The sequence below is a fragment of the Macaca fascicularis genome, chromosome 8 (genome assembly GCF_037993035.2).
Source record: "Macaca fascicularis isolate 582-1 chromosome 8, T2T-MFA8v1.1".
Taxonomy (NCBI): Eukaryota; Metazoa; Chordata; class Mammalia; order Primates; family Cercopithecidae; genus Macaca; species Macaca fascicularis.
In genome coordinates, this window is record NC_088382.1 from 28,551,063 (window position 1) to 28,579,039 (window position 27,977).

Here is a 27,977-nt window from a genome sequence, read left to right on the forward strand (position 1 = left end):
TGATCTGCCTGCCTTGGCCTCCCAAAGTGCTGGGATTACAGGTGTGAACCATGCCACCAGGCCTGAAATATAAACTTTTTAAAACAAAAGAAACAGTCTAAGGAATGCATTCAGTAAGAGAGAGAGACAGACGGTCTTTCGTTGTTCTGCTTGGGGAAACTTTCTCTCTGTTTTAGAAACAGCTGTATGTTCATCTCTCCTGTGCTAAATTCCTTTGTGTTATTTTCCTAACTGCGTGAATGCAGGAGGTTAGCACCCTCAATCTTTACTCCCTGTCTATAAAACTAAGTCTATAATTCACATTTTTTTGGTCTAGGGGTAGCACCTTGAATATGTACTTCCCGAACTCACAAATGGAAGCAATGTTAATTAATCATCTAGTTACTAATTTTTTATCTTCAAGTCAGGGTCACAATTCGTGTGGGTAGTATATTGGAACAACTGGCTGATGGGCTCTGGAGTTGGAGAAGTGGTATCAGGTGGTATTAGTCCGTTCTCATGCTGCTAATAGAAACATACCTGAGACTGGGTAGTTGATAAATCTGAGTAGTTTATCAAGGGAAGAGGTTTAATTGACTAACAGTTCAGCATGGCTGGGGAGACCTCAGGAAACTTACAATCATGGCGGAAGAGGAAGCAAACGTATCCTTCTTCACAAGGCAGCAGCCAGAAATACCAAGCAAAAGGGGGAAAACCCTCTTGTAAAACCATCAGATCTCGTGAGAACTCACTATCACGAGACTAGCATGAGTGTAACTGTTCCCACCATTAAATTACCTCCCACAACACATGGGGATAATGGGAACTACAATTCAAGATGAGATTTGGGTGGGGACACAGCCAAACCATATCACAGGTATTCTAGCAGGGAGTTTTCATCATCATCCCTTGCCCTCCTTTCCTCCATGCTCGGTGTTGCCACCGCTTTTCCTGCTAGCCTTCCTCCCCGTTAAGATTTGTTTAACTAATCTAAGTATTTCGGACATTTCTCCATGGAATTCTATGCTACAGCTCTGTCTCAACAAGAAACCCAAAGCCCCACAAGTTATTACATCTTCACTGGTAATCTCATTGAGGTGTCCCGTCTATAGGATTCCACACTTCATAGCTATTAATGGGAGTCCTTCACTCATACCTGGAAGGAGGTGGTTTGAAGCAGAAACTGCAAAGCACGTGGCCTTTGGACCTGTAGAATGCAGCGTATTTCCAGTGTGGTGGGTTACCTGCATGGCTCGTTGGGTGGAAAAAGCCAAGTTCATGGGGCTCACATCGTGTTTTTGTCAGTTGGTGGTCTAAGGAGTCTTGGATTTGTGCTTTCCTTTTCCTTCCAGGGGAGTTTTGTGGCTTGCATGATTGCCATCCTGCAGCAAATGGACGACAGCCACTATAGCCACTACATCAGCACTTTCAAAACCAGACAAGACATCATTGTAAGTTGCCTTTACTGGTCCTGGTAACCTGAAGACTTCTTATATTTGGTTTAAAAAAGTGGCTGAAGCTGCACATCAGGAGTCCAGGCTTCTCTTCCCACCCACCTCCAGTGCTGTGTGGCTGTCCACAGTGGTTACAGAAAGGAGAGAGCTAATTCCTACTTTCTCTCTTTGATAGGATTTGAAAAAGAGTACAACACATATACCAAGAGGTTATCGCACACCTTAATCTTTCTTGGATTTAGAGAGAGTCCTTATTTAGCAATATTTGGGAGATGTTTTTTGCTCTGAAAACAGGATTTCATACGTGGTACAGTAACTACTCATGTCATGGCAAGGATTTTAGAAGGCAGGGGTGTGCAAAGTCTCCTAAGACGTGGTTGATACCATCATTTTGGAGAGGGCAACAAAAAGAGGTAATCCCTGCCCTTTACAACCTGTCCATGGCCTTTTAGGAACCTGGCTGCACAGCAGGAAGTGAGCAGCGGGCCAGTGAGCATTTAACTCCTGAGCTCTTGTCAGATCAGCAGAGGCATTAGATTCTCATAGGAGCTGAATCCTGTTGTGAACTGCACATGTGAGGAATCTGGGTTGCCCGCTCCTTATGTGAATCTCACCAGTGCCTGATGATCTGAGGTGGAACAGTTTCATCCCAAAACCATTCCTGCCCCCATTCATGGGAAAATTGTCTTTCCTGAAACCTGGTGCCAAAAAGGTTGGGGACTCCTGCTTTACAGCATTTGTAAGTTATCTTCAGATGAAAATATTTTGTTCTCTATTGTTTTAAGCAGGAAAATTGTTCTTATAGTTGCTATGAAGCACTCACCTAAGAGGCTGAGTTAGGCCTCTGCCTGTGGCTTCACTGTACCTTCCCTTCAGGGGATTGTTAGTGGCCTTTCAGATGTCCATGAAGGTGTTGTTAGACTTTGCAGAGCAGTGGACAGGATGTGCCGCTGGATTAGCACACTGGTGTCATGTTGACACTAGTCTTTGGATACTTTCCCATCATCTGTGCATATTCCAGTCTCTTTGTTCTAGATTTTCCACTTTCTGCGTCTGTCATGCTGAGTAGGAGGCCATTGCCCCCATGGATTCCCAGCTCCTTCCTTGCCCATTACCCACCCTTCTGCCATGCCCACTACCCACCTTTCTGCCATGCCCACATGATGGACAAACATACAAGGAATTGGAGGGAAAGTGCTGTTTGTTATTATTCGTTGGCCCAATGGTGGACTCTCAAATCCATGTTAGACCACATGGCTTGAGCTGAAGGTCTCCATGAGCCTCTGCTTGGGCCACATCGTGGCAGGCAGCATGGCATAGGAACCATAGCAATACGTAGATGTGCCTGTGGAGACCAGGCACAAGAGGACCAGGATGAGAGGAGAGGAGGGGAGGGGGAAGGCCAAAGGTAGACATGTGTCCTCTACAGGCAGGTGGCATAGCACCTGCTTTAGCACTGGCTTTAGAACACCCAGCTCTGAGTTTGAATTCTGACCATTCCACTTCCTTGTATGCAATTTGGGGCAAGCTGTTGAACCTCACTGAGCTTCAGTTTCCTCATCTGCAAGATAGTACCCACCTTGAGGGTTAATTAAGTGTTGCTTGGCTCCATGTGTGGGAAATATCCAGCTTCGTGCAGGTTGGCATGTAGCTAATGCCTATGAGGACTAGCTGTTTGTGACAATCATCGTATTATTATTGCTATATAAAGTTAAATTAACAATAAAAATTTTAGGGATTTTTGTTGCAAATTTCCTTTAGAAAGCAGGCGGAATAGGGAAGTTTTAAAATCAAACCCTGACAATTTGGCTCCTTTGTTAAGTAAGAAAAAAAGGGGCATACCTCCTGTTTACCAGCATGATGGTGAGCTCCTCCAGCTATATTATGTAATTAAAAGAGGATCATTATCCCCACAAGGGAACTAAGGCCTGGAGAAATGAGGGAACTTGCCTGAATGTAGTCCCCAGGGGCCAAGTTATGGTGCACAGCTAGGCCTTTGCTTCCCAGTGGCCTTTCAGTCCCTCACGCTGCCTTCTGAGTGAACCGCATGAAGGCCCTTGGGAAGTGGTGGATAAAACCAGGCTTTGGGATTCCTTGTGAGGTTCCTTTATCATGCTATCTCATTAATTTAGATTTCCAGGAGTTAAATGGAAAGTCTGTATCTGAAGCAAATAACAAGTATCTAAATTGAATCCTTGCTTCACAAACCATGAATTCTTATGGATTTAAAAGAAAAGTTAACAGAATGGCTAATAAATTGGTGGAAGTGCTTAAAATATATTATGAGGCCGGATGTGGTGACTCATGCCTGTAGTCTCAGCACTTTGGGAGGCCGAGGCAGGTGGATCACTGGCTGGAAGTCAGGAGTTCGAGACCAGCCTGGCCCACGTGGTAAAACCCCATCTCTACTAAAAATAAAATAAAATAAATTAGCCAAGGGTGGTGGCAGACACCTGTAATCTCAGCTATTGGGGTGACTGAGGCAGCAGAATCGCTTGAAACCATGAGGTGGAGGTTGCAGTGAGTTGAGATTGTGCCACTGCACTCCAGCCCAGGCGACAAAGCAAGACTCCATCTCAAAATAAATAAGTAAATAAATATATGATGAAACGAATTTGAATTCATTAACTACGTCTAGGATTTCAGAATTGAGGGTGGGTACGTCTAACTCGCCATAAAACCAGGGGAAAATCCACAGTTGCACACACACACTTGCTGGCCAGAGAGAGTCATGCCCCATGCCGTTCAGCATCCAAAGTATAGGAAGTTACCCAGCTTGACCAGCGTCTCAGAAAAATATGGTTAGCAATAGGACCTGGACCTCCTCCTGCCTCTCACATACTGTGTTCTTACTACTGCACAACAGACAAGTGTCCAGGCGGGACTGTGTAGGTTAGTGCCAGAGAAACTGGACAGGACTTTCAGGAATCACAGTGGAAAAGGTCTAAATTTAGCTAACTAATAAAAATGCCTTCAAAACATTTTAGCTTTGATTTCAACTCTGATTGTTCTATTTTTGAATTAGTTTTTGCTCACAGCCCCCTTTGGAGCAGAAGAGCTCTGTATGCTTAAGTGATTAGTTATTAGTCATCACCAGCCACTGCTATGGTCCCTTTTCAAGGACCGTTTAGGACCCTTCTTCCAGGCTGCACATGATAACGTCCCTGGCACAGGAAGAATCGTGATTCTGCGTGTGTATCACTGTGTCCTGTTCTGACCATAATAAAGGAGAATTGAACTGAACTCTATTAAAAGTATCCATTTCCCCACAATTGTTGGTGAATTATGTTTAAGTGCATGAGACACATTCTGACAACCTGTGGTAGCGGAGGACAAAAGAGATAAGGATTACAAACTTGGGGTCCAAAGCCCCAAGTTCTCACCCAACTCTTCTCCTTCCCATTTTCTTTTTTTCTTTTTCTTTTTTTTTTTTTTTTTTGAGACGGAGTCTCACTCTCCTATGCAGGCTGGAGTGCAATGGCACAATCTCAGCTCACTGCAACCTCTGCCTCCCTGGTTCAAGCAGTACTCCTGCCTCAGCCTCCCAAGTAGCTGGTACTACAGGCATACGCCACCAAGCCCGGCAAATTTTTGTATTTTTAGTAGAGATGGGATTTCGCCAAGTTGGCCAGGCTGGTCTCAAACTCCTGACCTCATGATCTGCCCACCTCAGCCTCCCAAAGTGCTGAGATTACAGGTGTAAGCCACCACACCCGACCCTCCTTCCTACTTTCAGTGCGCTTAAGCGAGTCCTTTAGTTTTTCTCAGTCTCAGTTGTACCATTTGTAAAATGTGGATGATTCTTTTTGTCCTCATCTTCCTTATAGGGTCCTACAATATAAAAATCAAATCACATCATAGCTAGCTGCAAGAATGCTTTGTTATTCCTAAAACCATTGAAAGATGGGCTGTTACTGTGGCACTAGGAACATCCTGTTCTGAGGTTGTGGTTCTGCTTGTGTACACGCCAGAATAAAGACTATGAATGTAACCCAGTTTTCCCCCAACCACTCCTCTGTTCTCCGCAGGACTTCCTCATGGAAACTTTTATCATGTTCAAGGACCTGATTGGAAAAAATGTCTATGCCAGAGATTGGATGGTGATGAATATGACTCAGAACAGGTGAGACAGCCGATGGCTGGCCCTGAGGCATTTGTCGGAATACCTGAGGCTGCTGTGTGAACTTTGGGAAGTGTCTTTCAATCCCTTTGCCTCAAATCCGTCATCTGTAAAGTGAGAATCTTCCTGCTCCAGAGGTCCTAATTTATGTGCTCATGATGTTGATTTTCCCAGGGTAATTGCCTTTGCTCCACCTCAGGCTCTCTGCTCCCTTCTCTAGCATCGTGTCTTCAGTGCTGTCACGGTAATTGTCATCCTCAACTCTCCGCTGCACCTTTCCGTGGCTCCACATGGCCTGTGTCATCCTGACATTCAGGGTTCACCTGATACTGTCTGTTCTATGATCTGTCCGTGACGTGTGTAACCAGATTCTTCTTATGAACATTTAGATTCTTTCCATTTTCTATTATGTGAAATAGCACTGTGATGGCCTTCCTTGCTTTACAGATTTACGGATATCCATGGTTATTTTATCAGGATACACTCCTTTTTTTTTTTTTTTTTTTTTTTTTGACGGAGTCTCGCTCCGTCGCCCAGGCTGGAGTGAAGTGGCCGGATCTCAGCTCACTGCAAGCTCCGCCTCCCGGGTTTACGCCATTCTCCTGCCTCAGCCTCCTGAGTAGCTGGGACTACAGGTGCCCGCCACCTCGCCCAGCTAGTGTTTTGTATTTTTTAGTAGAGACGGGGTTTCACCATATTAGCCAGTATGGTCTCGATCTCCTGACCTCGTGATCCGCCCGTCTCGGCCTCCTAAAGTGCTGGGATTACAGGCTTGAGCCACCGCGCCCGGCTTTATCAGGATACACTCCTAAAATAATTTACTAGTTCAAAAGTTTGGCGAAATTACAGGACTTTTGATACACAGTGCCAAACTAACTAGTCCCTTCTGCTACTTCCCTGTGTATGCTACCTGTACTCCAACCAAACTGGCCTCTCTGCCCAGTCCCTGCATACATGGTCTGCTCTGCCTGACACCAGTCTTCCACCAGCAGTGCCTTCCCCATAACCTCCAGCTGTCAGCGTTCCAGCCGTTCCGTAAGGTTCTTCTCAAGAGTCACCTCCAGACAAAGCCTTTCTGAGCTGGATGTCCTCTCTTCTTCCTTGATTTTCCATACCCCATTCAAACCTCATAGAATTGTTTTCAGATTCTATATCAGATAATAGATGTACATGTTGTTAATTTCCCCTACCAAGCTGTAAATTTCTTAAGATCAGACACTGTGTCTTTCAACACAGACCTGAGCCTGTGCCTTGCAATTGCTGGCCCACAACAGATACTTGTTGAACAAAAGTGAAATGAACTGAATATATATTATGTTAAAAGTGTTAGAATTTAATGAGATAAATAAAGCAACCCATTATTGTAAGCATTATTGTTAACTCTACAGGATATCCAATTCTGAGTAATTCTACCCTAATATCTGATTAGCAGAAGCCTTCCCTGCTATGTACAGATTAGATTTAAAAAAATTTCTCCAGAAACCCTAAGCTTAAACAGAAGCATCATAATAGAGTCTATATTACCCTGCTCTGAGGCTTAAGAGTCCTGGTTTGCAGTCTCAGATCTACCTTCAGTTACCTAAATTGGGATGTGGCCTTGAGTGGCTCTTCTTGTTAGTTCTGTAAACTGAGCTCCTGTGCCCCGTCTGTGGATGGCATTGTGCTGTTGGTCTACAAGGACACTGTTAGATTGTGAGGTCTTAAGATGCCAAGTTCAGGTTTGGTTTGGTTTAGTTTTTAACATAGTTGGGGAAAAGTTTCAAAGGACATACAGTTGCCTTCTTTACCTGGTATTTTCCTTCCCCAGGGTTTTTCTCCGTGCTATAAATCAGTTTGCTGAAGTTCTCACAAGATTCTTCATGGATCAGGCAAGCTTTGAACTTCAGGTAGGCATGTGACTCACCTACATGCTTCTGGAATTCTTGGCCATGGCAAGAGAACTATATGAATTTGGAAAGTGTCTCCTCAGATTTCACCATTTTCACATGAAAAAGGTTTTCCTGTGTTTTTTCATTTCCTAAAGCACATATGCCTGTCACACTGTCCTCCAAACACAATAAAATAGGGGTTGTTTCTTTTTTCTATAAAGGTAACATCTGTTAAAAAAAAAAAAAAAAAAAGTCTTAAAGAGTAATAGTAGAAGATCAAAAATACAAATAGTCCTCCTTGTCACTGTAAACATTTGGAGTTGACCCTTTGTATATTTACACAAATGCACGTAGACACACATGGCTACAAATAAGCACACAGGTAACTCTCCTACCTACAAATGAGTTTGGTTCTAAAGAACGGTTCTTATGCACAGTTTGTTGAAAGTCCAAAGGAACTGCAAAACGGATGATCACTAATTCTATCTTCATTCATTCATTCATTCATTCATTCATTCATGTGTCCATTCATCCATTTAGCAAATGTTAGAGTTCTTATATGTACAGGGCACAGGGATATTTCCCTGGTGAAGGCAGATAAGTTCCTTGCTCTCGTGGAGCTCACCTTCCAGGGTACTCTGCATTTTTGGGTGATGTGCTTTCTGTGTTCTTTGTCTTTGTGTGTATCTGTGGAACTGTTATCAGTGGAGGTCCTTGACTACAAATTGTCCGGGTTCTTGGTGTTTTGAACAAAATGCACAAACAAAGCAATGAAAGAATGAAGCAATAAAAGCCAGATTTATTGAAATGAAAGTACACTCCACAGAGTGGGAGCGGGCTCAAGCAAGCGGCTCAAGAGCACTGGTTACAGAATTTTCTGGCGTTTAAATACCCTCTAGAAGTTTCCCATTGGTTACTTGGTTACACCCTATGCAAATGAAGGAGTAGCCTGTGACCAGTTTGACCCTCCCACCAGTTGCAGGAGGGGACCAATCAGAGGTACTTTGAATTTTTCTTCTGCCACACAGTGCAAAGGGGTAGCCTCTGATCCTTTTGTTACTTGGGTGTGGAGAGGTGGAGTTTTCCTTTTGATTCAGTTCTAGGAAATCAGTGTGAATTGGCCTTCAGTGCCCTGCCTCCAGGCCCCATTTTCCTGCCTCAGAACTTTAAAAGTTGAAACTCGTAAGTAGAGGAAAGTATACACACATACACACACAGAGATGCATATGCATATAGATGAATATATATTGTATGTATGTATATGTATATTTGCCAAAATGGAATTAAGCTGTGCCGTTCTTTGGTACCCTGTTAATCTATTTTCCTTTTTCAATGATCTATGATTTTTTCAATAATGTTGAATATTTTCTTATTTTTAATGACTGAATACCATCTTTTCTATGCCTGGTCCATGATATATTTAACCAAATTCTTCTTATGAACATTTAGATTGTTTCCATTTTCTATTATATTAAATAACACTGTGATGGACTTCCTTGCTTTAAATTTTTAAAAATATTCATGGTTGGTCAGGCACAGTGGCTCATGCCTATAGTCCCAGCACTTTGGGAGGCCAAGGCGGGCAGATCACCTGAGGTCAGGAGTTGAAGACCAGTCTGGCCAACATGGCAAAACCTCATCTCTACTAACCATACAAAAATTAGCCAGGCATGGTGGTGCACACCTGTAATCCCAGATACTCGGGAGGCTGAGGCAGAACACTTGGGAGGTGGAGGTTGCAGTGAGCTGGGATTGCACACTGCACTCCAGCCTGGGCGACAGAGCGAGGCTCCAGCTACAAAAAAAAAAAGAAAATGAAAAAGAAATTCGTGGTTATTTCATCAGGATAAAGTCCTAAAAGTGTTTACTAGTTCAAAAGTTTTGCAAACTTGTAGGGCTTTTGAAACATAGTGCCAAACTACGTACTATAAATAGATGTACTTCTTGGCAGCAGCTTTCCTTTATCCCAGGAGTAAAGAAAAATATAATAGTTTAAATTTTTTTAAAATGCTTAACATTAGGTCTCAAAACTTAGAATTGAATAATCAACACCCAAGAAAAAGAAATCTTGTAGAGTGTATTTTGTTCTTTCATTAATCCCTGGTTAATGACTTTACCATGTGACATTGTTTTATTATGACCCTTATTAATGTTATTTTTCATTTCCTTTTACCCACACAATTACTTCTGAACAGCTCTGGAACAATTACTTCCATTTGGCAGTAGCATTTCTCACCCATGAGTTCCTTCAGCTTGAAACCTTCTCACAAGCCAAGCGCAACAAAATTGTTAAAAAGTAAGTGTCCTTTTAAAGTTAAGATCGGGAAGGGGCTTCTTCCATTTGTTTATATTGAGAGCAGTATTTTAGGTATCACAGAAATTACTATTTAGTGGCTGCCCATGTTGTTAGTGAGGTAGATCTTCAACTAATTACTTAATAGGCCTCGCATTCCCCCAGGTTCAGCACTCTTTTCTTAAGGCCCAACCATCTCCCTATCAGTCATCCCATGCTTTTTATCAAATCTGTACCTAGAGACGGACTTTGACTATCAGCATGCCCATCCCCAAGAACAGCTGCGCCTCTGCTGGCAGCTTCCCCAAATTGCAGGCATAGTACTTTGTGAAGTACTATGAGTACCATGAACCACTATGAAGAGTCACTCATAGTGCTTCACAAAGCACACTCCTTCCCTGCCGTTTCAGCAGAGAAAGCCAGGACTCAAACATTGCATTAAAATGCCCTCCAGATTCCTGGCCTGGAATTCAAAATGGAATTATGTGCAGAAGTGATAAGAGATTTAGGGAAGCATTGCATTTCATTGAGAGACTAGAAATCCAAAGACCGTGTTGTTAAAAAATAACTTGAGGAATGTATTATTTGAAGACTTCGAAATTTTAGTTCTGTTCCCTTTGTTGGGATATCTGTGATATCTAGGAAAACTATTTAGTGTCCTTCTACTTCTGGTTCCTCCCTCAAAAACTGCCTCTATATATAGAAAAACAGCAAAGGAATTTTTGCTCCCAAGGACCAATTTTTATCCCTTTGTGGGCAATATCACTCCCATTGAGAGTACATGGTGTAGAGCCTTCCAATGTGAATACTTGAAGAACATACTGGAATGGATGTATATTACCCAAATATCAGTCTATAAAGTATATAAGTATTTAGTCTGCCTGTTAGACATCAGTCACAGTACTGTATAATCATACTTCATTCACCTTCCTTTTCATCAGTGTTTGCCGTGTTTTGTTTGGCTTTGTCTGTGCCTCATTATTCTCCCTGAAGTGAGTTTGTTAATCTCATCTTAGTTATTTTTCAGTGTTTCCATTTGGCTTTTCATGCTGTCAGGGTCCCCTGGCCTCTGTGTGCCTCATTCCTTTTGGGGGCTCGTTTAGGTGTGAACCTCATCTCTTAAGGCTGGGCCTTAAGAGTGACCTAGAGGGGCACAGACTGTTTTTACTTTCCTTCTTATTGTGTTTATGCAATTCATTTCCACTGCAAATCCTCCTTCTGGTTTATGATCTTCTTCCTAGATATGGGGACATGAGAAAGGAAATCGGCTTTAGAATCCGGGACATGTGGTATAACCTGGGTGAGTGTCTAGCCTTGAACAGGCCTGATCACAACTTCTGAGTGACAAGCATGCCGTGATGAATTCTTTTTTTATTTTGATCCACATAACCCTGAGATGTATTTGTCTGTGTGTCTGGAAGTGAAAGTTGATTTGTGGGTTTCATTGACAATGAACTGTCTTTTACTCTGGCATCCACATGTTATCAGAATATAATATTGAGTCACTCACTTCTGAATTGAGTTGATTTACCCACATAAACCTTTTCTTATGGGCCTTGTGGAGGAAGATTGTAACACTTTACTTTCAGTGAAATAGTTTTTTAATATCTTCATTCACTTTCATTTCAGGTCCCCATAAAATCAAATTCATCCCATCCATGGTGGGTCCCATTCTGGAGGTCACTCTGACCCCCGAAGTAGAGCTCCGGAAAGCCACAATCCCCATTTTCTTTGATATGATGCAGTGTGAGTTCAATTTCAGTGGAAATGGCAATTTCCATATGGTAAGAAGTGGTAGACCATGTAGTATTAGTAAATGGACATATAGTCAACTCATTAGTCATTTCTTTCTATGTAGAGAAGCAGTAACCTAAATAATGCAAGTCCACGTTGATCTGAAAGTTCACTTTAGATTTCATTTTATAAGGCAATTAGAGATAGAGTCAGACATTGCAACCCAGAGCCTGAAAGAGATATTTTTGCTACATGTCTTTCCTAAGGCAACACCCTGTCTGTAGATAATTAAAGAAAGTTAACTTCATGCATTTTAATTCTGGCTGTTTGAGTATAGCCCAGAGAATAATGTGGTGAATTGAATTTTAAAACCTATCTATTATAGTACAGCTGAAAGCAATGTAATGGATTAAGTTCTAATCCATTACTCTATAGCTTTGAGAACATCATTTTCCTGATGTGTCTTCTCTATGCCTCTGTTTTCTTATCTACAAAGTGTATTAATATTGAAAGGATGATTTTGCAGCTATGAACCTCTGCAAAAGCAATCTCACTGCGGAGACTTGGACATGAAACTAAAGTAAAATAGAAAAACGAAAATTATTATTCTATTTTTATATGCATAGTTGTAACAGAAAGCAATGTTTGGGATAATATTTTTTTAATCAAATGTAATGCAAAGGACAAAGTGACATGAGACTGTGTTAGAACATTTTAATAGGGCCTTGGTGCACAGTTTATGAGTGACCCTCTGTGATCCTCCCTGTCTGTGCTGAAAACAGTTCACAACTCAATGAATGGGTTGGCCAAGTCTAGAAAGGTTGGCCATGTCTTCTTCTAAGGATGCAACATTTTCCTGTGAAATTCTACGTCTACTTTCAGTTTGAGAACGAGCTGATCACAAAGCTGGACCAGGAGGTAGAAGGCGGCAGAGGAGACGAACAATACAAGGTTCTTCTGGAAAAACTGTGAGTATTTCAGGAGCAAAACCTTAAGTCAGTGGTGTCATTTAGTAATAGAGAAAAACAGGGGTCCTGTTGCACTGATAGAGCAATTGAGTAGTCTCAGAGTCACCAGGGCCACCCCCACTGTGGTCTTCAGTGTGGTTATGGGGTATATACCGTCCACAGCTGACATTGTTTATCTGGTGGGAGTCAAATGCCGGTATTTTCCTGGCCAGCCTGGCCCTAGAGAACACAGCAGATGGAGGCAAGGAGGAGGTGCACAGAGCAGTGGCATTTTGCCCAGTGTTTGAATTTTTGAACTTCAGCAAAAGTGTTAGCACTTCTAATTATAACTGCAAAGCAACAATTTAAAGGAAAAAATATTTCAAGGTCTGCTGTGTATGTAAAAAATACCTTATGCCCCATAAAGGACATAAAACCAAAGCAGTTCTATCTCCAGCCAGGTTGGTCTTTTTCCTGTCCTGTCATCCACCCCATTCAACACATCTGTACCTCTGTCTGGGCTCCCATTATCACCACTGTCCCTTCTTCCTCCACCGCCACACTCACCTATAACCCTCTTGCCCTTGTCATCCTCCTTGGCACATGTGGAGTAATGGAGAATGGAAAAGTGATTATTTAAAAAACACATAGGTGTTGGCCTCAGTGAGAGATTGAGCGTCAAACCCTGTTTTCACCACATATTAAGAGTTTGGCTTTATTCCAGCAATTCTGCTTATCCAACACCTCATTTGTTTTCCCTCTCCAAGAATAGCATCTATTTTTTGATATCATTATGAGGATTACAGGAGATGATATGCTAACATAGCATCTGTTGCAGAGTTCAAGCCTAATAAATATTGGCTGCTCTAGTGTTTGTGGTGGTTGTTATTACAATTTGTTTTTGGTGTTTGTTTGTTTTTAAGAGATAGGGTCTCTCTCTGTTGCCCAGGCTGGAGTACAGTGGTACAATGATAGCTCACTAAAGCCTGGAACTCCTGGGCTCAAGCAGTCCTCCCACTTCAGACTCCAAAGTACTAGGACTACAGGCATATGTCGCCATGCCCAGCTGTTTCTTATTTTTATTTGTGTAGAAATGGGGTCTTGCCGTGTTGCCAAGGCTGGTCTGAAAATTTTGCTTTAAGTGATCCTCCCACTTCAGCCTCCCTAGTAGCTAGGACTGTAGGCTTGCACCACCATGCCCAGCTGGCTTTCATTTTTATTTTTGTAGAGATGGGGTCTTGCTTTGTTGCCCAGGCTGGTCTAGAACTCTTGGCCTCAAGCATTCCTCCAGCCTTGGCTTCCTAATGGGCTGGGATTACAGGCGTGAGTCACCACGTCTGGCCTATTATTATTATTATTATTTGCAGACCTGCCCTTCATTCACGTTGTAACTACTCTAGACCATTGCTTTCTCATGTTCCCTGAACTTTTCTAGTATTGACCAACTGCGTCTCCAGCTGAGTGCTTGCCTGGGTCACTTTGTTGTTCACCTGTTTTGTGGGAGTTTTGTGGATGAGAGTCTGTGTTTGAGGACAGTGCTCCCAACTGTTTTCTTTTTTGAAGATTCCCTAAGGAACCAGCACTCTGAATACTTAGAAATGGAATTGAGTTGATAAATAGTCTGTATTTTAAAGGACTAGAAGCCTTTCTTATTTTGTTTTTAATGGCGATAGGTCCTTTTGTTGGTATTTTTATCCTGTTTCCATTAAGTCTCTCCATTTGAACTTCAAACCTCCCAGTTTATATCTTTTGCAATTCTGATCTTTTGTGGAATTAAATCCAGTTATGCACATATACACAAAATATTTACACGTGATATGCTACTTTTTTTTAATCCTGCAGCTGATTTTTTTTACATAAGGATCTTACTTTGTTTTCTTCATTCTTCCTAGTTCACTAACTCAGAAAAAATATGGATACCTAGGTCTCCAGTGCCCAAGAATAACCCTAAATCTGGACTAATGTTTTGGACCCATTTCTTTCTCTTTCCCTCTCTCTCTTTTCCCAGATTTTCTTTTAATTTTCTAATCTAATGAGCCCCAGAACTTGGCTCTATGTGTGTCCAAAGGGACAGGATTTAGACTGAAAGTTTAGCCTCAGTTTGCTTCTTTACAACTCTGCATTTTTATCTGAAGCTAGCACTTTTATCTAAAGAGCCGCATTGCAGGAGGTGTACTAGGTTTCCAGGTTCCTCTAGGCTGGGCATCCATACGAGGCATTCCAGAATGTTCAGAGGATGCCCTGAGTGCCAGGCCTTAGGGAGAATAGAGACATAGGAAAAATGGTCTCATGCAACTAGATTACAGTCCTCACACAGCACAAACCTTTTGAGCAAGGGTTTGTTGACTGAATAAAACACAAACAAAAACAGACATTGAAAGAAGGACATTGCGGGCTGGGATTCTAAGTGATGGTAGGACTTGAGCTGAGTCCTAAAGAAAACTGGAACTTGAGTCCACAGAGAAGCGCAGCATAAATGAAGGTCACAGGATAGGAAGGTGTTGCATGAGGTGTGTGTGTCGGCTTAACTCTGTCACTTAATATCTAACACTGACATTCTGTGTCGTCAAATCCTATGCCAACCACTGCTGAGACCCTGGTCAGTGCCGGTCAGTGCTGCTGGAATGACAGCATGGAACCTGGGCTTTTGTCTCTCCCTCCGCCCCTCCAGGCTCCTAGAACATTGCCGGAAACACAAATACCTCTCCAGCTCTGGGGAGGTCTTTGCCCTCCTGGTCAGCAGCCTCTTAGAGAACCTGCTGGACTATAGAACCATCATCATGCACGATGAGAGCAAGGAGAACCGTATGAGCTGCACTGTGAATGTGCTGGTATGTGACATGCCCCTGGGGTGATGGGAGGGGACTCAGGCTGCCCCTGCACCCTACAGCTTAGCTCTAGGTGGATCCCACACACACAGAGGCACCCCGGGCACCTTTGTGGAGCTGGTGTCTTCCTGAGTCTAATTGGAATGGCTGGCTCAGCTCCCAGGTACCAGCAGCCACAGACCCTGAGGATAAATTTGGTGTGCTTTTGATTGTTTTAATTTTTGTTTCAGTAGGTTTTGGGGGTACAGGGGGTTTCTGGTTACATGGATAAGTTTCTGTTTGTGTGTTTGTTTGTTTGTTTGTTTTTGAGACGGAGTCTCGCTCTGTTGCCAGGCTGGAGTGCAGTGGTAGGATCTCGGCTCACTGGCAACCTCCGCCTCCCGGGTTCAAGCAATTCTCCTGACTCAGCCACCTGAGTCAGGAATTACAGGCTGGAATTACAAGCACGTGCCAGCATGCCCAGCTAATTTTTGCATTTTTAGTAGAGACGGGACTTTCACCATGTTGGCCGGGATGGTCTCAATCTCCTGACCTCGTGATCCACCCGCCTCAGCCTCCCAAAGTGTCAGGATTACAGGCATGAGCCACCGTGCCCGGCCAGAGAAGTTCTTTAGTGGTGATTTCTGAGATTTTAGAGCACCCGTCACCCGAGCACCGTACCCAAAATGTAGTCTTTTATCCCTCACCCACCTGTAACCTTCCCCGCTGAGTTCCCAAAGTCCTTTATATCATTCTTGTGCCTTTGCGTCCTGAGGATAAATATCGCCTTTTCTTATGGGGATATTTGTTAAAGGGAAACAGTGAACACTGTGGAAAAGTGAAACTGTTGAAAAGCAGCAACAGTGGTTTGGCTATTTTTGTGGTGAGCTTGTCAATAGCTCTTGATTTATATTGGGATTCGGTGATCCTTTTTTTTTTTTTTTTTTCCTGGCAGAACTTTTATAAAGAAAAGAAGAGAGAGGACATATACATAAGGTAAGCTGAAGGAAATTTCTTGCTTCTGCTATTTATTTCATGGCTTTGTGATTGATTTCTTCAGTAAACAAATACGATGCCCAACACCGTGTTTGCTGCTTTGAGAGACCCCTAAAAGTACATGATATGCTCCATTCACCCTGAACTGACAAACTCTTTAGACAGATACATGAATAAGTATGACAGGAAGGAGTGCCTACGTGAGGTCATGTCAGGGATCAGGGGAGGGATAGACAACTTCTATCCTGGGTGGGCAAGAGAGGCTGTATAGGGAGAGGCAGGAAAACCCATGCAAGAGTCTTAGCGAATCTCTGAACATGAAACAAACTTGTACATAACCAATATGCATGTTCTTGGGGAGAGATTCTATAGCTTTCATTAGCTTCCCAGAGGGGTCCAAGACCTAAAATTTAAAAACATTAAACAGCACTACCTTAAAGACGGAAGAGAAACTAGTCTAGATGGAGTCGGAGAAACACGGAGGCAGGAGGTGCGCAGTGTATTAAAGAAATGAGGAGGAACCGACTCCTTGGCTCAAGAGGAAGGAATAGCTTCTGTACAGTAGTGGGGAAGGGGGAGTCACGCAGGGAAGCAGGCTGGGGTCTGGTTATGGAATGATCTGAACACTATATCAACTTGAGCCTGGGCAGCATAGAAAAACCCTGTCTCTACAAAACACAATGAAAATTAGCCGGGCTTGGTGGCACATGCCAGCTACTCAGGAGGCTGAGGTGGGTGGATCACTTGAGCCCTGGAGCTCAAGGCTGCAGTGAGCCATGATCGGACCACTGCACACTCCAGCCTGGCCAACACAGCAAGACCCTGTCTCAAAACAAAACTTAAAAAACCTACAAAACTCTCGAGTGACAAGATGCTTCCTTTCTCCCCTTCTTGCCAGATATCTGTACAAGCTTCGAGATTTGCACCGAGACTGTGAGAACTACACAGAAGCTGCCTACACCCTTCTCTTGCACGCTGAGCTTCTGCAGGTGAATGGCTCAGAGAGCTTGTTTCAACAGGGTGGAGTATACCGTCCTTTCAGACTAAATTCTATACATTTTATGATTTTGATGGGAAAGAACCTTATTCCAGGGATGTCCTTTTATATAAGTTTTTAAAAATTCTTTCTAAATAGGCACAACTAATTTGTACATCAAGTATGGGAAAATGTCAGTTATCTTTTATTTAAAAGTCTTTAGAAAGCAGAGCATGACTTATGAACCTTTGGTAATTGACACTCTAATTAAAGCAATAAAACACACATTGATGAATACATTAAAAAAATTTTTAAAACTGCAGAAAACCACAGAAAGATGAGTTATAAGTGAATATAGTACCATAGAAGTACTCTGCTATTTTTATTCTCTCCGTAAATAAATGTATGTTGTGGCTTAGATATAAATACATCTATATGCTATGAGTCCCAAGTAATTATTTCTGGCCCTGAGCAGCTCCTCTAACTTTGGATTTACATACAAACTTTGATTGGCTAATACGCAGCTCAAACTGAACAAGGCAGTAACAGGAAGCTTTATTTCTCACTCTTTGCTCCTCCCCAACCCATCCTACCTCATTTTATTACCATGTTACTAATAACATTCCCATCCATTTAGTTACTCAGGCAACCTCATAGTCATCTTCGATTCTTCTCTTTTACTCACCACCTCCCATGTTCTCCACAAGCAAGAGATGTGGCCCCTCTGTTCAGAAAATGCCCCTAACCTATCCACTTTTCTTTTTATTTTTTCTTTCTTTTTTTTTTTTTTTTTTAAGAGATGAGATCTTGCTATGTTGCCCAGGCTGGTCTTGAACTCCTGGGCTCAAGCAATCCTCCCACTTCAGCCTCCCAGAGTACTAGGATTACAAGTGTGAGCCACCATGCTGGCCAATCCACTTTTCTTTATATCCCTGGCCAGCACCTTGGTCCATCCCATCAGCATGTCACACCTTGAGCACGACAGCAGCCTCCTGTTGGACATCAAGTATGGGAAAATGTCAGTTATCTTTTGTTTAAAAATCTTTAGAAAGCAAAGCATGACTTATGAACCTTTGGTAATTGACACTCTAATTAAAGCAATAAAACACACATTGATGAATACATAAAAGAATTTGTAAAACTGCAGAAAACCACAGAAAGATGAGTTATAAGTGAATATAGTACCATAGAAGTACTCTGTCTTCTATGAGACATAGTATAGTGTCTCTGTCTCCAGTCTTGTTCCCAGTTATTAATATTCTTTTAATTTTATACTAAAGTAATATAAGTGCATTGTCCTAAGATATGAATTAAAAACAGGATTCCTATGCTTCATCACTTCCCAAAGGAAATTCACAATTCATATTTAAGTTTAGGGCATTAAAAAGCTTATTGTATAATGGGCCAGGTGTGGTGGCTCACGCCTGTAATCCCAGGTCTTTGGGAAGCTGAGGGCAGCAGATCACTTGAGGTCAGGAGTTCGAGACCAGCCTGGCTAACATGGTGAAACGCCGTCTCTACTAAAAATACAAAAACTTAGCAGGGTGTAGTGGCGTATGCCTGTAGTCCCAGCTACTTAGGAGGCTGAGGCAGGAGAATTGCTTGAACTGCAAGGCGGAGGTTTCCAGTATGCTGAGATGGCACCACTGTATTCCAGCCTGGGTGATAGAGCAAGACTCTGTCTCAAAAAAAAAAAAAAAAAAAAAAAAAAAAACTTATTGTATGTAGCTGAGAAAGTGAGGCTTGTTGACTGTAGATTTTGCCATTGGATGATCACAAAGAAATCCTGAGTGTCTGTAACTGTAGGTCTCTTCATTTGAGCAACTCAGTAAGTTAAACTCTCCTATCCTGCTATAAGGTATGAGGTATGAATGCAGCTTTTTTCCACCCAGATTGCTATTCAATAGAGATGCTGTTAAGTATAGTTCACATTTTGCTTATTGATATAAGACCCCATCTTTATTACTAAATTCTTATTTTGGGGGCAGGGAATCTCTTTCTAGATTGTATATGCTTTTACGTGGGTCTCTGTCTGTTCATGTACCAATACCATACTGTATTAATTATTAATTCTTGATAGTATGTTTTATGACCTGGTAGTTACTCTTGATTGCTCTTCTTTTTCAGAGTTTTCCTACCTATTCCTTTTTGTTTATTTTTCCATATGGACTTTGGAAAGATGAAATTTAAAAATTAATTTAGTGAGAATTTACATGTTAATGAAATAGAATTTTCTTATCCAAAAGCATGGTATGACTTTCCGTTTGTTCGAGTCTGTGTTTGTGCCCTTCAATGGTGTGTGAAAGTTTTCTGCATATAAGTCTTGCATATTCCTTGTAATGTTCACTCTTAGAAATGTTCTTTTTGGACTTATTTTTGTTTGGTTCCATTCTTCTATTATCTTCTGTATATTTAGTCTCCATGTATCTGAAATCTGTTTTATTCCAAGTATATTAATTGGTTTTCCTGCTGCGTAACTTAATTCTCTTACTGCGTGTCGCAGTTTCTTAGTCAACTGCCTTGCCTTGTGAGGAATACAGCCATAATGTTTGGAAATTGTGATAGTTTTACCTCTTCCTATTCGTTTTTAGACTCCTAATTTGTTCCTTCTATCTGACTGAGTTAATGGTGCCCCAGTACTGCGACAGTCATGTCGGTTAGCGACCTTGCTTTGTCGCTGGCATTTTAGGGGAATGCTGTGGGTGCTCATCCATTTGGCATGATACTTGTTTTGGAGCTGGCATGTGTACATGTGTGTATATGTAACTTTTGTGTTTCATACATAATCTAAAATACAAAATCAATGAGTCAAATATATATGCACTATTTTCTTGATGTTAGAGGGCTGAATATTTGTTGTATTAACCGTGTGTTGCTTTTCTTCCTTTTCAGTGGTCTGACAAGCCCTGTGTGCCTCATTTACTTCAGAGGGACAGTTACTATGTTTATACCCAGCAAGAGCTTAAAGAGAAGCTGTATCAAGAAATCATATCGTATTTTGACAAAGGCAAAGTGAGTATTGGATTGTTTTTCTACCAGGGGAATGAGGAAAATGACCGCAGTATCGCAGTACGATTCTGATGCTCACCACCTGGAGTTAGCACCGACTACCCAGGTTCAGGGCACCGTCTCCAACGAGACTGCCCCCACTTCAGATGCCTTCTGCAAGTTTGGGGTTCCCCAGTCCATTCATAGTTCTGGGCAACTGGCTCTACATCTGGGGGGCTTCCACTGCCCCCTCGGGTTTCATAGTCTGCTAGAACAACCGACAGAACACAGTGAAGTGCTGTATTTAACAATTCCAGTTTCATCAGGAAGGATGTAAACTGAGGCCAGCCAAATGAGAGGACCCATAGGGAACAGTCTGGGAGAGTCCCAAGCACGAGGTTTCTGTGTCTTCCCCCTGTGAACCTGCGACACCTGCCCAGCAGATCAGTGTGTTCCTCAATCAGGAAGCTCACCCAAGCCATGGGTGTACAGAGTTTTTATTGGGGTTTCTTTCTTTTTTTTTTTTCTTGGTAGATATGGGGTCTCACCAGTTGCCCAGCCTGGTTTAGAACCTAGAACTCCTGGGCTCCAGTGTTCCTCCTGCCTTGGCCTCCCAAGGTGCTGAGATTACAGGCGTGAGCCACTGTGGGGTTTCATTATACAGGCAGGATTGAATGAATCATTAACTACATGATGAACTTGACCTTTAGCCTCCTTTTTTTGCCTGGAGGTCAGGCTGATATCAGGTGGCTCACGGTCCTCACCTTCTAGTCACATGGTTAGTACTTCTGGCATGGCAGACCCCATCCTGAGACTAGGAGACTGCCCTGAGTCACCTCATTAGCATAGATTTGGGTGTGATCCTGGGGTGGGGACACCAGGAACAACAAAGACACTTTTATTACTTGAGAAATTCTAAGGGTTTAGGAGCTCCCTCGCTGGAACTCAGGACCAAGACCAGGTACATGATTTAATATACAACAGTAACTCACAGCTACTCTTTATTCTTTCCCTGCGTATGCATGAATTGTGAGATTTCAGAGGGGGACACATTTTGCAAACAGTGATTTTAAAAGATTTAATTTTGAAGCGTTTCACAATGGCTTGTGGGCTCTGCACACATTCCTTCAGCAGCCAGAAACGATGGAACGTAGCACCTTGTGAACAGGAATGAAGCAGGAGGCGACCGGATGCTGCGAGTTGAATAGTATCCGTCTAAGAGACAGCTCATGAGATACCAAAGGGATTAGGAGGCTCAATCTGGGCTGCTAGCCTCAGACACGGAGGACATGCGTTAGCCTGCAACTTACATCTTTATACATGCTCGGAGGCATTTCCTAAAACTCATCCACTAAGTAGGGAAATCAGTGCCCTGCATGGAAACACAGTTTGCCAAATTCCACACAACAGTACTGTTAGCCTTTTTCCATCTCCACAAACAACATAACTACACCCACACACTCCCGTACACACACCCATACACACATGCAAACACAAACATACCCCTACACACACACACACACACACACACACAAACACATTTCAGAACCAAAGTACCATGGAAACTTCCTTTCCCTTTTCAACAAGACTTGCATGCTCTCCAAACCTAGGCTGGCACTGCTTCCTCTCTACTTTCAAGTGCTGTGGGTGCTTTGCCTGTTAAACGCGTTATTGCTTTTTTGGGGGACACATGGTACTTATTCTTAATGTCCTTGCAAACAGAACTACAGTAGATGCCCCTGGCAAAGCTGCCAATACACACTATCTATGATGTCAGGAAATAAAGGTTTCATTGATGCAAAGGATAAAGCGAGTGAGGAATATCTACCGAGACTCAATGCCCCAGACCACCTGCTCATTCCCAGTGACTCGCCAGTGGCTTTTGCCACCAGATCAATGACTGCCTTGTTCTTCACTTTTAACCCTACTTTCCTTTTTCTGAAGATGTGGGAGAAGGCCATCAAACTGAGCAAAGAGTTGGCCGAGACTTACGAAAGCAAAGTATTTGACTACGAGGGCCTTGGCAACCTCCTGGTGAGTCTGGGTCAAAATATGTTAGGCCTCTGACAGGGATGCTAAAATTAGTGCTCATGAAAATGTTTCTGTAAGTTGAAAGTCAGGATGAATGGTGTTTTTTTTACAATGGAAAAGTCAGCTTTGCTTGAAATGAGAATGAAAAAAGATGTAGTCCAAAAGTTCTCATCAATATTTCTAGAAAGTATCCTTCAGAGAAGGTTCAGGACACCTCTGGAAGTGGAGTGGGGTTGCCTCGACAGTGTGGTGGAATATCGAGTTTCAGATAATAGTGACTCGGCTTCCACATCCCTCCAGATCTCTGTGTGCAGCTCTCTCATTCTTCCTGAAGCCATTTTTCTTTATGTGGACCCTCCATATTCCCAGACATCAGTAAAGCAAAACAAAAATGAATGCCCAGTGTTAGGCAGCCACCATTCCAAATGCCCAGTGGAGGCAGCACCATTCTAAATGCCCAGTGTTAGGCAGCCACCATTCCTAATGCCCAGTGGAGGCAGCCACCATTCCACATGCCCAGTGTTAGGCAGCCACCATTCCAAATGCCCAGTGGAGGCAGCACCATTCTAAATGCCCAGTGTTAGGCAGCACCCATTCCTAATGCCCAGTGGAGGCAGCCACCATTCCAAATGCCCAGTGTTAGGCAGCCACCATTCCAAATGCCCAGTGGAGGCAGCACTATTCCAAATGCCCAGTGTTAGGCAGCCACCATTCCGAATGCCCAGTGGAGGCAACCACCATTCTGAATGCCCAGTGGAGGCAGCCACCATTCCAAATGCCCAGGGGAGGCAGCCACCATTCCGAATGCCCAGTGGAGGCAGCAACCATTCCGAATGCCCAGTGTTAGGCAGCCACCATTCCGAATGCCCAGTGGAGGCAACCACCATTCTAAATGCCCAGGGGAGGCAGCACCATTCCAAATGCCCAGGGGAGGCAGCACCATTCCAAATGCCCAGTGGAGGCAGCAACCATTCCGAATGCCCAGTGGAGGCAGCCACCATTCCGAATGCCCAGTGGAGGCAGCCACCATTCCGAATGTCCAGTGGAGGCAGCCACCATTCCAAATGCCCAGTGTTAGGCAGCCACCATTCCGAATGTCCAGTGGAGGCAGCCACCATTCCGAATGCCCAGTGGAGGCAGCCACCATTCCGAATGCCCAGTGGAGGCAACCACCATTCTAAATGCCCCAGCAGTAGGCAGCCACCATTCCAAATGCCCAGTGGTAGACAGCCAGTCTTCTGAATGCCCGATAGAAGGCAGCCACCATTCTGAATGCTCCATGGTAGGCAGCCACCATTCTGAATACCCGATGCTAGGCAACCACAATATTAAATTTAATAATTTTTAGTAGAGGAGTTAGAAAAGATCAGGTCACCCATAGTCATGAAATGATCATTATTTGAGGAGCTGGATGTCAAGATCACTTTGTAAAAAGTCTACCGGTGTACTATACCAGCTCCTGGCTTCACATGCAAAAAACTCATGTATTAATTTCATGAACTGGACTGAGCCCGGTGGCTCATGCCTGTAATCCCAGAACTTTGGGAGGCCAAGGTAGTTGGATTGTTTGAGCCCAGGACTTCCAGACCAGTCTGAGCAACATAGTAAGACACCATCTCTACAAAAAATACAAAAAATTAGCTGGGTGTGGTGGCACGTTCCTCTAGTCTCAGCTACTTTTGGGAGGCTGAAGTGAGAGGATCACCTGAGCCTGGGAGGTCAAGGCTGCAGTGAGCTGTAATCATGCTACTGCACTCCAGCCTGAGCAACAGAGTGAGACCCTGTCTCAAAAAATAGTAATAATAATAATTTCATCAACTGAACTGAGCTGAAATATTAGTAATGTAACATGTTACCTACTGGTCTAAGAAAATAGTATTTTGATGAGACTGTCACCTAGATAAATGGCACGCTAACTATTGTGGGGGAAGGGGGTTCAGGTCATTGTTCACAGCTGCCCACATCTGGCTGGCTATTTTGCTTACTTTAAGGCTGACCTTGTGAGCCAAAGCTGGGAAGCCTCTCATCTTGTGAAGAATTAAAGATAGAGGTGGTAGCAGATACTGAAAAACAGAGCATCACCACCACCTCTGGGTACTTATAACTTACCAGACACTTTCATCCAAACCACTGCATGAACTGCACAGTCCTTCTTTTTAAAAATGTTCTTTATTTTTATTATTTTTTCACAACAGGGTCTCACTCTGTCACCCAGGCTGGAGTGCAATGGTGCAGTCATAGCTTACTGCAGCCTCGAACTCCTGGGCTCAAGACATCTTCCTGCCTCAGCTGCTGGCTCATTTTTAAATTTTTTGTAGAGATGGGGTCTCACTACTTCGCCCAGGCTGGGCTCAAACTCCTAGCCTCAGGCAATCCTCCCACCTGCGCCTCCCAATGTGCAAGGATTATAGGCATGAGCCTCTGCGCCTGGCCTTGGAAGGTCCTTTATCTTCTCCCATGGGTGTCTGGTTAAGTGCAGCCACCTTCTGTGAATCTCAGAATGCACTTTTTAACCTTTTATAGGTCCTGAGCCCACTTTGAGAAACTGCTGAAAAAGTTGCACAGTGCCCCGTTATGCAGAAAAATGCAAATGTGCACACACTTCTGCATACACCCTCAGGGAGTCACAGCCCTCCAGTGTCCATTCATGGAGCCCAGGTCCAAAACCTGTGATCTGAGAACAGGATAATCCTTTTCTGCCCAATAGGGTGTTTTTCAAAGACCTTTCATTGCTCTGCGTTACATGGGAAACAACAAAACAAGGTCTGACTTTTTTCTCCCCCCTAACTGTGTCCTTATAACCTCCCCTTGGAATGTCTGGTTTTGTTTTCCAGAAAAAAAGGGCCTCGTTTTATGAGAACATCATTAAGGCAATGAGGCCTCAGCCTGAGTACTTTGCTGTTGGATACTATGGACAGGGCTTCCCTTCTTTCCTACGGGTAAGAAACCTGATGGTGGTCTCCCAGGCCATTAGGAGGAGGGAAGAAACTCATTTCTTTTCCAGATGGGCAACAGTGTGTTAGCAGCTGCCGACCCGTGTTCTCTCGCTGTGGGAGGTAGGGGAGGGAAAGCATTTCCTGAGCGGCTGGCCTCTTCACCCCACACCCCCAGACACCCCTGGTGTTCTGGCAGGTCTTTTGTGAAATGACTTTTCCCAGGTGCAGTGCAAAAGGGAAAAACATGCCCCGCACTGGTCAGCTGCTGTGGGTCACTCCGGGGAAGAGCATGGACTGATGTATTTCATTGTTTGTTGTGTTTCTAGCTAGAGCTAATTTGAAAGTAAGTATCCCAAAAACTAGACTGCAAGAGTCTCCCAAAATAAAACATTTTATTATAATAATAATGACAAGGATGGTATTTTTCTTCCATCTCAAAATCATCTATAATGTGATACTCATTTTATAGTTTAATAAACAAAAATTCTTAAGAAAAGTTTCTTTTAGAGCTGAGCTTTGCTTAAACATTTATTCTCCATCTACTTTCTCCTAATTTTAAAACAAGTGATCAAGCAAGCAATTTACATTCCTAAAAGTGCCTGATGAGACACTGTTTATTCATTCAGTCAGTAAATATTTATTGAGCATCTACTCTGTGCCAGGTATAGAGAAGGCATTAGAAATATTTTGCTGATTACAGTCAAACATAGTCCCTACCCTCATGGATTTTACAACCTAAATTCATGAGGGGAGATTTTAATCACACACGAATGTAAAATTTAAACTGCATGTCGGACACAGTGGCTCACGCCTGTAATCCCAGTGCTTTGGGAGGCTGAGGCAGGCGGATCACTTGAGGTCAGGGGTTCGAGACCAGTGTGACCAACATGCTGAAAAGCTGTCCCTACTAAAAGTACAAAAATTAGCTGGGCATGGTGGTGCATGCCTGTAATCTCAGCTACTCAGGAGGCTGAGGCAGGGGAATTGCTTGAACTCAGGAGGTGGAGGTTGCATTGAGCCAAGATCACACCACTGCACTCCAGCCTGGGTGGCAGAGTGAGACTCCATCTCAAAAATAAATAACTAAATAAATAAACTGTAACCAAGAAAGATACCCTGTGCTATAAGAATCTGTAACCAGGAAATATTTACCCAAGTGAAATAGAAACTTACCCTATTACAAAAAATGTACAGGAATATTTATAGCAGCTTTAATCATAGTCACCATCCAAGTGTCCCTGAACTGGTGATGTGATAAACAAACTTCAGTGTCTCCACACAACAGAATACTACAGCAGCCAAAGGCAGTGAGCTCCTGATACACACAACTGCGGGCACAATTCCCACATGCATCTTGCTAGGTAAAAGAAGTTAGACTTAAAAGGCTACATACCTTGTAGTTTTATTTATATGAAATTCTTGCCAAGGCAACACTTCCTATCAGGACAGAAAATAGATCAGTGGTTGCTGGTCAGGGGGAGGTTGGCTGCAGAAGGGCCTGGGGAAATGTTTGGCGGCAGTGAAACTGTTCTGTATCTTGATTGTGGTCCTGGTTATGTTTGTCGCAAGTAACAGAATTTTACGCCAAAAGGGGTCCATTTTACTGTATGTAGATTATGTCTTAATATTGTTTTTTATTTTTATTTATTTATTTACTTATTTTGAGACAGAGTCTCACTCTGTCACCCAGGCTGAAATGCAGTGGTGCGATCTCGGCTCACTGCAACCTCCGCCTTCTGGGGTTCGAGCCATTCTCGTGCCTCAGTCTCCCAAGTAGCAGGGATTACAGGCGTGCATGACCAGGCCCGGCTCATTTCTGTATTTTGGTAGAGATGGGGTTTCACCATGTTGGCCAGGCTGATCTCGAACTCCTGACCTCAGATGTTCCACCCGCCTCGGCCTCCCAAAGTTTTAGGATTATAGGCGTGAGCCACCATGCCCAGCTTATGTCTTCATTAAAAAAAAAAAAAAAAAAAAAAAGATTCAGGGTCTAGTGCAGTGGTTCACACTTATAATCCCAGCTACTTGGGAGGCTGAGGCAGGAAAATCACTTGAGCCCAGGAGGCAAGAGGTTGCAATGAGCTGAAATGGTGCCCCTGCACTCCAGCCTGGGCGACAGAGCCAGACTGTCTCAAATAAGACAAGATAAGATAAAGTCTTTCCAGGGAACCTCTATTTCAGCTGCAGTCTGAAAGGTAAGCTGGGAGTGGAGCAGGTGAAGGGAGTAGGAATAAGCATTGCAGGCAGAGGAAGCGGCAGGCAAGAGCAGGGCAGTGCCTGGGAAGGAAAGGCCGATGCGGCAGGCACAGAGAGAGCTGGGGTGCCGGCAGGGGGGAGGGGAGCCCTGGAAGAGCCTGCACAGCCCTGGGGTTTCCTGGTGTGTTCTCTCTGCATCCTAAGAGCAGTGGGAGCTGCTACAGATTTTTCGTGTTGGGAAGGTTATCTGGCTTTGGTCTCCATGGTCATCCATGGAGAATGGACGGGAGGTGCTGCAGATAAACCACTAAGAGACCATTGCAGATGTTCAGAAAAGAGATGACAGGCTAGACTCGGGACGTGGGGGTGGTGGCTTTAGAGGGAAGCGGAAAGACTAGAGTGGTGGAGATGAGGTCACAGCCATCTGATGATTGATGGGCTGTGTGGGTGAGGAAGCGAGAGTTGTCAAGAATGATTTCTGGGCTTCTGGCCTGCATCATTGGAGGGGGTAGTTGAACTATTTACTGGGACAGCAGGACCGGAAAAGGCCAGAGTCACGGAGGAGAGAATGAATTTATTCCTTGAGTAAATATTTATTAAACTCCTACCACGTACTTGGCTCTAATATAGGCATGGGAGCAGAGACAAAACA

At 43.4% G+C, this 27,977-nt stretch overlaps 1 protein-coding gene across 7 annotated transcripts in view; it reads left to right on the forward strand.

The window, feature by feature from the left end:
- Positions 1–27,977, forward strand: part of DOCK5 (dedicator of cytokinesis 5) — a 235,291-nt gene that overhangs the window by 177,382 nt on the left and 29,932 nt on the right. For all 7 annotated transcript variants that reach the window (XR_012417160.1, XM_005562863.5, XM_045398048.3 and 4 more), the window contains 13 exons: positions 1,332–1,430; positions 5,462–5,556; positions 7,361–7,439; positions 9,617–9,717; positions 10,956–11,014; positions 11,344–11,498; positions 12,331–12,416; positions 15,067–15,226; positions 16,158–16,198; positions 17,097–17,187; positions 20,067–20,186; positions 22,107–22,196; positions 25,028–25,132. Coding sequence is in view for 6 of the 7 variants with exons in the window: in XM_005562863.5 (XP_005562920.2) it covers positions 1,332–1,430; positions 5,462–5,556; positions 7,361–7,439; positions 9,617–9,717; positions 10,956–11,014; positions 11,344–11,498; positions 12,331–12,416; positions 15,067–15,226; positions 16,158–16,198; positions 17,097–17,187; positions 20,067–20,186; positions 22,107–22,196; positions 25,028–25,132 (1,281 nt within the window). In the remaining variant the exon portion in view is untranslated. The remainder of the gene's footprint in view (positions 1–1,331; positions 1,431–5,461; positions 5,557–7,360; positions 7,440–9,616; positions 9,718–10,955; positions 11,015–11,343; positions 11,499–12,330; positions 12,417–15,066; positions 15,227–16,157; positions 16,199–17,096; positions 17,188–20,066; positions 20,187–22,106; positions 22,197–25,027; positions 25,133–27,977) is intronic.